Raw genomic sequence first — 11,115 nt, 5'->3', positions numbered from 1 at the left:
AAGGCGATCCGGACATGCATCATCCATCATCTGAAGAAGAGTCAAGGAAGTCCCTGGCTTGCATGCCAGTTTATTATTTTCTTAGTTAATTTGGTAATTAATTAGGATTTTTGTAATTATTTGGACTGTAATTATTTGGGACTGTATATTATTTATTCGGACCCTCTGCGCGAGGGCACAACTGTAATAAGTGTGCGTGTGTGTGATGTATGTCTTCCAACCCCACGTCTTTCTCCCTTTTATTTACCCACTTATGATGGTTAGATTAGGGCATGTTTCAATTAGCATACAGTATGATAGCATGTTTCCATTCATTCATCTATTTTGCATGCACCAGGCTCGGCGCATCATACTAACTACATTGTATTTTCAATTTCAAGTTGAATACATGTTAGCTGTAGCATTTCATATGCCATGTTTAGAATAGCCGACCTGCTATAGTTGCATTTTTGCATGTGTTGCATTAGGCACTTCTGTATAGTTAGGATCATGCATGGATTTCGAATTAGCTTCTGTTTTGGCTTGGAGTACTCGGTAAGTTTTATGCTTTAGCATCCTTGCATGCGTGTGAGTGACTGCCATGAATAGCATGCTTACCATGAGGCTATATGCTTATGTGATATAACTGCCTGAATGCCTGTGGGTGAAGGTTGGGTTATTTGAATTGGAACAATTCATCAAATGTGTGTTTTAAGCCCACTAGATAGTGGCAAAATCATGTTTTTCTAAGCCCACCCGAGGGTGGCAAATCCACGTCTTAGCCTACTTCGAGTAGCACCATCAAACCATTTTCAAACAAACAAACATGAAATGTTTTGTTCTAATTCAAGCGATCCAGTCTATACTTGTATGCTGTGCGAATCACATAGTAATCTAGGCTAATAACCGGAATAAGAACACATAATGTTTTCAAAAATAGATATCATGGTTAGTAGAGGCCAATCTTTGATCGGGCGAGCGGGGGTGCTCACGAAGTGACCTTCCCCAATCGTACCTAAGTTCCCGAGCCGAGGCAACTTTGGTGATGACGGACACGTGGCCTTAGGCAAACGAGTTAGGGTTTCCTAAATTTTCTCAAAATAAAATATTTAGGTGGCGATTCTGTATTTGGCAAAGCAGTCCATGTTTGGCACTTCTTTCAAAATCTGTTTTCTCAAAACGATTTGCCGAATTTGGACTCTTTGGTTCAGATTACGAACCGTGACAATTTGAGAGACTGAACTGTAGTGAGCCCAATATCGAACGGAACGGGGGGACTCGTTCCTCCCGGGGGCGTTCGGGGGACGTCTACAGGTTGATATTAGTTTATGTATTTATTATTTTTTTAGACCTTAGAATTTTTGACAATTTGACATTGTAGGTTATTTTTCAACTTTGCATTATTTAAATTGTTTTGATTAGTTATTGTTATTTTAATGTTAGAGGTATTGAATAATTATGAAATTTATGGGGGATGGTTTGGTTGGCGTTTTGTTAGTATTTTTTTTTTTTATGAGCATCTCCAATGCACTAGGCATATAATACTTGTTAGTTAAAATACCTAGTATGATTCACTTTTTTCAATTCCAATGCACTAGGCATATGATTAGGCATTTTGGCTCAACTCATTTTCACTAGCTACATGTAGCTAGCCTTCAACGCTAGGCAAAATGTATTCAATCATTAGGATCATTTCCCTCCATCTTTGTTGTTGACGTGGAATTTTATAAAATTACTAGTATTTGGATAAATAGCTAAAATAAAGAGCATGGTTGGAGTAAAAACATAAAACAGTTGATAGGCAAAATAAAATATATACTTTATAGTAATATTCAGATAGGTAAAATGCCTACTACCGTTGGAGATGAAGCTTTTTGAGCATGGAAATTTATTTAAACCTTATGGAGACGTGAACGTTTAGATTTTGTTTCACCCCTACGATTTGGATAATGAAATATTGATTGGAGTTTAGTCTTAAATTAATATTTAATTGTCCAAATTTTGGGGCGTGACACTTAGCCTCGTAACATGGCTTCTGCTTCGTTCGCCATTCTCTCTCTGTCTCTATTTAGAGTTCACTGATATCTGTTTCTTTGTTGCTGTTATAGCCGAATGCATGGCTTCCTTTTAAAGCCATCAACAATTTTTTTTTTTTTTTCAAAAAACTATAGGTATGGTAATTGTTAATGTGTTTGAGTTGGAGATTGACTTTATGAAATGGACATTGTTATATAAGTTTAAAAATTAGACTCAATTTTTAAGATTAATGATGTGGCAATCAATTAAAATATTTAAGGTATCATGTTCTCTTATATCTTTTTAATTATTAACCAATCATATTACTTACACATTATTAAATTTAGAAAATAAGTTTAAAAAATAGATTTATCATTTTTCTTATGAAATTTGTTCGTGTGTGGGTTTGGGTGAAGTAAAGCAACGTTGGTTGATGGTGCTAAGAAATTTTAAAACCCATTAATCTATCACAAATTTTATACACTTTCAATTTATGAAAAATTCAATCATAAAAGACTTATATCAAGTGTGATTGATAGTCTGATTAGATTTTGTATATTTAAAAAAAAATTAAATTATTTTGCTTATGGCTTCATTTGGGAAGTTAGTTGTAGCTAATTTAACCCACTAAAAAATAAAATAGACAAAAAAGTAAATAAGATAAAATGTTACATCCAAACTATAATAATTTCATTTTTTCTCTTACAAAATTACCAAAAAAAAAAATCAAAAGTTTTTTCCAAACAGAACTTTTTGAATTAGGCTAAAATAATCAAAAAAATCAAACTAAAAAAGTTCTTAATTGTTATTCTTGCTATTTGGGGGGGTGGTAAAAACCAAAATTTATTATTTTGTCAAACTATATGTCAAATTTGGCACAAAGTTTGGTAATGTTATAATTCGTTGGGGAGTAGTACAGAATAATAGGAAAAATCATAATTTATTATTTTGCCAAACCATGTGTTAAATTTGGCACAAAGTTTAGTAATGCTACAATTCATTGGGAGGTGGTACACAGTCACAGAAAAAATTAGAATTTGTTAGTTTGTCAAATCATGTGCCAAATTTAACACAAAGTTTTGCAATGCTATAATTTGGCAACTATTTTGGTATGCCATTGGAGCTTTTTTGTTGGGTTCATCACTCCAGTTGTGTAGGATCCACTGTATTCAAACAATTTTCTCATGCCAACTCATTTGTCATACATGTATAACAATAGTTCGTGAAACAAACCTAATAGTTACACTTAGAATTGCGAAGAAATATAAGCCCTGTTTGGTAGAGTTGTGGGAAAGTACTTATAGCTTCTGCCTAAACAGCTTATAACTTATAACTTTCAGCTTAAGCTGATTTCCAGCTTATTCTTAAAGCATCTCCTGCCCCACTCAAAAAATAAGCTGATTTCTGACTTCCACAAAGCTATAAGCTATAAGCTATAAGCTAAACCAAATACATCAAAATAGCTTAAATTAAGCTGAAAGCTGAAATAAGCTGAAAAAAAGCTGTACCAAACAGGGCCATAGTTAAGTAGGATTGTATATAAGCTTGGTTTGTTTATTAATCAAACTCAAATTCAGCTAGAATATACGATTGAACATGCTCAAACTTGACTTTTTAAATATTAAACTCAAACACAATTAAGACCTCCAATGAAAATAAAATTAAAAAAAAGCTGCTTTATTATATACATTATAACCCCTCTTCTGTAGACTTGAAAGGATGAATGTCGGAGGCTGATACTTAGAGTGCTAGCTCCCTACGATACTTTTTCCATTTATGTCTTTTTTGTTGGGGATGAAATGAAGAGTGAAAATCTATATTTAATTGTTGTATATTTTCATTAAATGAAAGGCTTGATTACAAATATGGTGAATACTCAACAACTTGCCGGTGCTTCAATCTTTTTGCTTTTTGTAGAAAACATTCAAGTATGTCAAGCTCATTGTTAATCAAATGAGCTGAAATTTAAATTTGAATTCATAATTCACGGCAATATATAAAGGTTTTAAGAATTAAATATTTGTCAAAAGTATAAAAATTTGTTGTAAAAAAATATTAGGAATCAATTCTTGTCATCGTTAAGGTTGTCATTAAAAGGTCATTCTAAACAATTAAAAAACAAAAACTTTTAGCAACAAAAATTTAAAAATGTTGTTATTAAATACAATTTAGGACCAAACAACTTGGTGCCAAAATAATTTACAATTTGAGATAAACTTTGATTCCAAAAGGATAGTAATTGATTATTAAATGTCTAATTTTATTGCTAAAAAAACAATAATGTCATTTTAGCAACTATAATATTTCATTATTAGAAATGTGTTTTTATTCCTATATTTTTATCTCTACAACGTCAATTTATTATAGTGATCGGGTGAGTATCGAACTGTATGTTACCTTCTTCATCTGTAGTTGGCATGTTACTAAACATGTAACCCCCAACATGGTTAACTCTGATAATGTCTCTGCAACAGCTACAGCAGCTACAGAAGCTCAGCCTATAGCTGCAGAAGAAGAGAAGAAGAGCTGCAGTTGAGCTGCAGTTGAAGCCACAGAGCTGAGCTCCTTTCTGCAGTAGAATTATACAGCAGAGCTATACAAATCTGTTACAAATCAGTTAGAGATAGTGGTGCATGTGTTACATATAGTGATGTGTTAGTTAGTGTGTTAGTTAGAAAGTTGTTATAACTGTACCTTAGGTTAGTTAACTAGTTACTAGAGTTACAATTGTTGTATATAAATATAACTGTACAGAAGCTATTTTTAATAATGAAAATATAAGCTTCATATTCACTTTATGGTATCAGAGAATTCTAGCTCTTGCGAGCATCAAAAACTTCATCTTCAATCTATCAATGGTGAATCTTCATCAAGAATCAGCAATGGCAGCTTCTTCATCAGATTACACTACATGCTTTTTCATATTCTGATTGGGCTGGCAGTTCACTGGATAGACGTTCCACTACTGGCTTCTGCGTTTTTCTTGGTCCAAATTTGGTGTCCTGGTCTGCTAAAAAGCAGCCTACTGTGGCTAGATCATCCACTGAAGTTGAATATAGAGCATTGGCTCACACTGCTGCTGAGTTAAGTTGGCTTGGAATGCTTCTCTCTGATTTGCATGTTCCTTCTTCTTCTCCTACTTTATGGTGTGCTAATATATCTGCCATATCTCTGTCTTCCAATCTTGTTTTTCATGCCCGAACTAAACATATCGAGGTGGACTATCACTATGTTAGAGAAAGAGTAGCTGCTAAACAACTCTCCATTTGTCATATTCCAACTTCTGATCAGGTGGCAGATATTTTCACCAAACCTCTGTCTATTTCCCGTTTTACTTATCTTCAGTCCAAGCTTATGGTTCTTCCCTCTCCCATCAGCTTGAGGGGGCCTGATAATGTCTCTGCAACAGCTACAGCAGCTACAGAAGCTCAGCCTATAGCTGCAGAAGAAGAGAAGAAGAGCTGCAGTTGAGTTGCAGTTGAAGCCACAGAGCTGAGCTCCTTTCTGCAGTAGAATTATACAGCAGAGCTATACAAATCTGTTACAAATCAGTTAGAGATAGTGGTGCATGTGTTACATATAGTGATGTGTTAGTTAGTGTGTTAGTTAGAAAGTTGTTATAACTGTACCTTAGGTTAGTTAACTAGTTACTAGAGTTACAATTGTTGTATATAAATATAACTGTACAGAAGCTATTTTTAATAATGAAAATATAAGCTTCATATTCACTTTATGGTATCAGAGAATTCTAGCTCTTGCGAGCATCAAAAACTTCATCTTCAATCTATCAATGGTGAATCTTCATCAAGAATCAGCAATGGCAGCTTCTTCATCAGATTACACTACATGCTTTTTCATATTCTGATTGGGCTGGCAGTTCACTGGATAGACGTTCCACTACTGGCTTCTGCGTTTTTCTTGGTCCAAATTTGGTGTCCTGGTCTGCTAAAAAGCAGCCTACTGTGGCTAGATCATCCACTGAAGTTGAATATAGAGCATTGGCTCACACTGCTGCTGAGTTAAGTTGGCTTGGAATGCTTCTCTCTGATTTGCATGTTCCTTCTTCTTCTCCTACTTTATGGTGTGCTAATATATCTGCCATATCTCTGTCTTCCAATCCTGTTTTTCATGCCCGAACTAAACATATCGAGGTGGACTATCACTATGTTAGAGAAAGAGTAGCTGCTAAACAACTCTCCATTTGTCATATTCCAACTTCTGATCAGGTGGCAGATATTTTCACCAAACCTCTGTCTATTTCCCGCTTTACTTATCTTCAGTCCAAGCTTATGGTTCTTCCCTCTCCCATCAGCTTGAGGGGGCCTGATAATGTCTCTGCAACAGCTACAGCAGCTACAGAAGCTCAGCCTATAGCTGCAGAAGAAGAGAAGAAGAGCTGCAGTTGAGCTGCAGTTGAAGCCACAGAGCTGAGCTCCTTTCTGCAGTAGAATTATACAGCAGAGCTATACAAATCTGTTACAAATCAGTTAGAGATAGTGGTGCATGTGTTACATATAGTGATGTGTTAGTTAGTGTGTTAGTTAGAAAGTTGTTATAACTGTACCTTAGGTTAGTTAACTAGTTACTAGAGTTACAATTGTTGTATATAAATATAACTGTACAGAAGTTATTTTTAATAATGAAAATATAAGCTTCATATTCACTTTAAACTCCAGGGCATGGTGGTGCAGTGGTGACAAATGAAAGTTGGTTCATTTCACATGCGGGTATGCTTTCACAATCTCAGCAATACCAACATCGACCAGAGATCCAATGCAATCAAAATTCATGTTTGTCATAGTTTTACATTGTGATCTTTACGTTTATGCTCTTGAAATGGGTCCAAAAGATCCAGTTTAGGACACATTTTCTAATATTATTTAAAGAAATATAAGATTAATACTAAACACACATAATTTTACATTTAAGAGACCCTTTTTAGTTACCTTGAATGAACTATTTGGCGTAGTGTATATATATATATATATATTCTTACATGTAAACCATACAAATGGAAGTACTTGTTCCCACAACCATTATTAGATCAATGATGGAAGCTTGCTAAAACATATTGGAAGAGATAATAGGATTTAGTTTGGGTTGGAACACTTATTATCTAAAGACAATAATACTAAGAATACTAACAAAGATGCCAGTAAATATAACATGTTGGTTCCACTGCTTGTGTGAGGTCCACTTTGTATGTTTGTTTTGCACATTTGTTCTTGCTCCTAACTCATTATTGTATTCGAAGCACATCAGTCGCCAGTTATTGTGGATATGCCTCGATAATTGACTGGAAAGCTGGAATTTTGATGATGTTGTAGCGCACGAATCCTCCTTCATTTAGTATCTTTTTCCATTCAAGCTCAGTCCTCTCTTTCCCACCTCCAAACAACGTGAGCATCACTAGGTCCAATGCCATGCCTATGTTGTCAAATAGGCCATCGCCACCCGGTTGCAAAATCGTATCAACTATAACAATCTTTCCAGTTTTCTCTGGGATTGCTTTTCTGCAGTTTCTCAATATCTTAACACAATCTTCATCACTCCAGTCGTGTAGGATCCACTACATTCAAACAATTTTCTCATGCCAACTCATTTTTCACACATATAAAAATAGTTCCTTCAATAAACCTTTTAATTACGCTTAGGATTGTAAACGAATCTAGTCGAGTAGGATTATATATAAACTTGGCTCATTTATTAATCAAACTCGAATTCAACTAGAATATACGATTGAGCATGCTCGAACTTGATTTTTTAAATATTAAACTCAAACACAGCTCAAACCTCCAACAAAAATTTTTTTAAAAAAAAAAATCGCATTATTATGTACATTATAACCGCTCTTATGTAGGGTTAAAACAATGAATGTCGGAGGCAGCTACTTAGAGTGCTAGCTCCATACGATACTTTTTCTGTTATGTCTGTTTTGTTGGGGATGAAATGAAGAGTGAAAATCTATATTTAACTGTAGCGGATTTTTATTAAATAAAAAACTTAATTATAGATATGGGAAATACTCAAAAATTTGCTGGTGTTTCAATTTTTTGCTTTTTGCAGAAAACATTCAAGTGTGTCAAGCTCATTGTTAATCAAATGAGTTGAAATTTAAATTCGAATTCATAATTCACAGCAATATATAAAGGTTTGTCTCCAGGGGCCGTTGGGTTTGCGATTCAACCTTGCTGCGGGGGTCGTTCAGGACTTTCATTCGAGCACTTTCTGGCGAGTAGGAGCTTGAGGGGTGCTTTCTGGTTAAGATTGGTGGAGAAGTGGGTGTCGCAAGAGCCGTAGGCGATCCAGTTTTTGTCCAGGTGTCACTCGAGCGCTCCTTCTCGTGAGAGAGTTTGAGGGATGAACTTCCATTTGTATGGAGGTGTCTTTGGAGTAGAAGATCTGTAGCATGGTTTTTTGCAGCAGCTTGGTTTATTTTTCATGTGTTGGCTATGGAGTTGGGCAGCAGCATAGACGTGGGCTGCAGCAGAGGCTTGGCGTAGCTATTGGGTGTGAGTAGTTCGGGTGTGAGCAAGAAGAAGGCTTGGTGGGCACTGATCAGTGGGTGATGTTTTGTTTTTCATCAGGGGTGTTGCCGCAGGTGGTGGCTTTGGAGTTTTCGGCAGGGGAGTTGCCGCAGGTGGTGGTTATGGAGTATTCTCGGCCGGTGTGGTTTTGTTTGTTTAGCAGTTCGGGTGTGGGCTTTGGGAGGTGGGAGCTGCAGCAGTTAGGGGTGGCGTGGGCAGCAGCTAAGGAGTGGTTGTAGCAATAGAGGCTGCAGCAGAGGCGTGAGGGGTAGGCCTTGGCAGAGGAGTTGTCTGATCAGCAGAGGAGTGGGCCTTGGCAGAGGAGTTGTTTGATTAGATGTTGTTTTGGTTTGGTTCGGGCTGCTTTGGTTGTCTTGGTTTAGTTTTGTTTTGTTTGGTTTAGGTGTTTTGGTGGGTTGATTGTGTGTGGGTTCATGTTTTTTATTTTTTCTAGTTAAGTTCTTCTTAACTTTTTTATTTAAAAAATCGAGAGGCTTAGGGGTTGGTTGTATGGGTGCGTATAGCAGTAGTAGGAGTATCTTTATACTTCCGAAACTCTTTCGATGCATGCCATCTTCCTGTACTTTTAATTTCATACTGTTAAATGAAATTTTTCTTTGCTGATCAAAAAAAAAAATATATATAAAGGTTTTAAGAATTAAATATTTGTCCTCAAAAGTATAAAAATTTGTTGTAAACATTTAGGAGTCAATTCTTGTCATCGTTAGGCTCATTATTAAAAGGTCATTCTAAACAATTAAAAAAGAAAAACTTTTAGCAACAAAAATTTATGCCGCTATTAAATACACTTTTAGGGCAAAACAACTTGGTGCCAAAATAATTTGCATTTGTAGATAAATTTTGATCCCAAAAGTATAGTAATTGATTATTAAATGTCTAATTTTATCGCTAAAAAAACAATAATGTTATTTTGGCAACTATAATATTTTGTCATTAAAAAAGTACTTTTATTCCTAAATTTTTATCTCTACAACCTCAATTTATTATAATGATTGGGTGAGTATGGGACTGTATGTTACCTTCATGAAGATTGCATCTGTAGCTGGAATGTTACTAAACATGTCACCCCCAACGTGGTTAACTCCAGGGCATGGTGGTGCAGTGGCAACAACGTGTGGCAAATCAAAGTTGGTTCCTTTGACATGCGGGTATGCTTTCACAATCTCAGCAATGGAAGCCCCAGTGCCACCACCAACATCGACTAGAGATCCAATGCAATCAAACCCATGTTTATATTCGGATATCAAAGCCTTGATCGTGATCCTAGCAGTACATTCCATGCCATCATTGAAGACCTTGTTGAGCTCAGGATCGACCGATGCAAAGTCCCACAACTCACGCCCATGGGCCATATGGAATGCATTCCCACCCTCTTGTATAGATCTGGAGAGGAATTTATATGGTGCAGTTAGCAATGGATGGTATTGCAATAAGCAAAGCAAAGGGACCAGACTTAGTTGTTGTGGGTCGCGTAAAAGCCATTTAGAGCAGTGGTTGAGGCTGTAGAGAGTCTCTTCTTCTGAATCCGAATCTGATCGGGGATTTGTGGCGTCGAAGAGTTTTTTGTGGACTAAGAATCTCATGAGGCGGGAGAGGTGAGCGATGTCTAGAGATGGTGAGGAGGCAACGTCGTTGGCGATTTGGGATAAGGTGATGGGGCAGCCGCGTGCGTGGATGATGTCCGCTATACCAAGATCCAAAGCACACTTCAAAGCAATTGAGTCCACAAAATGAAACATGCATTGCCATATTTCTGCTTGGCCTCGTAACATGGCTTCTGCTTCGTTCGCCATTCTCTCTCTCTCTCTCTCTCTCTCTGTAGAGTTCACTGATATCTGTTTCTTTGTTGCTGCTACTGCCGAATGCATGGCTTTCTTTTAAAGCCATCAACATGTATGTTTGTTTGTTTGTTTTTTTTTTTTTTTTTGGAGGGGGGTTTTAAAAAAAATTAGGGTATGGTAATTGTTAACGTGCTTGAGTTGGACATTGACTTTAAGAAATGAACATCATTATATAAGTCTAAAAGCTAGACTTAATTTTTAAGATTATAGGTGTGATAATCAATTATGATATTTAAGGTAATATACTTTTTCAAATTTTCTTAATCATTAATCAATTATATCAGTTACACATTATTAAATTTAGAAAATAAATTTACAAAATAGATTTGTATATTATTTTTCTTATAAAATTTGTTTGTGAGTGGGTTTTGGTGAAGGAAAGTAACGTTGGGTGATGGTGCTAAGAAATTTTAAAACCTGTTAATCTATTCACAAATTTTATTCACTTTCAACTTATGAAAATTTCAATTATAAAAGACTTATATCAAGTGGGATTGACTGATTAGATTTTGTATAATTAAAAAATTTTAAAATTATTTTGCTATGACTTTGTTCGCGAAACTAGTTGGAGCTAATTTAACCCACTAAAAAATAAAATAGACTAAAAAGTGAACAAGATACAATGTCAAATCCAAACTATAATCAATTTACTTTTTTCTGACAAAATTACAAAAAAAAAAAAATCAAAAATTCTCTTCAAACGGAACTTTTTGGGTCAGGCTAAAATAGTC

At 35.6% G+C, this 11,115-nt stretch overlaps 1 protein-coding gene across 1 annotated transcript; it reads right to left on the bottom strand.

Annotated features, from left to right (window-relative positions):
* Positions 1 to 6,930: 6,930 nt before the first annotated feature.
* Positions 6,931 to 10,522, bottom strand: LOC114274114 (xanthohumol 4-O-methyltransferase). Its single transcript, XM_028215976.2, has 2 exons — positions 9,563 to 10,522; positions 6,931 to 7,564 (listed from the first exon to the last, which is right to left on the bottom strand). Exons 1-2 carry the CDS (start codon positions 10,409 to 10,411, stop codon positions 7,265 to 7,267), a joined length of 1,149 nt encoding a protein of 382 aa, XP_028071777.2. The 5' UTR covers positions 10,412 to 10,522; the 3' UTR covers positions 6,931 to 7,264.
* Between the last annotated feature and the right edge of the window lie 593 nt (positions 10,523 to 11,115).

This window comes from Camellia sinensis, chromosome 8 (assembly GCF_055761805.1).
Source record: "Camellia sinensis isolate YWXY chromosome 8, ASM5576180v1, whole genome shotgun sequence".
NCBI classification, from domain to species: domain Eukaryota; kingdom Viridiplantae; phylum Streptophyta; class Magnoliopsida; order Ericales; family Theaceae; genus Camellia; species Camellia sinensis.
This window is presented reverse-complemented; position numbering and strand designations above follow the sequence as displayed.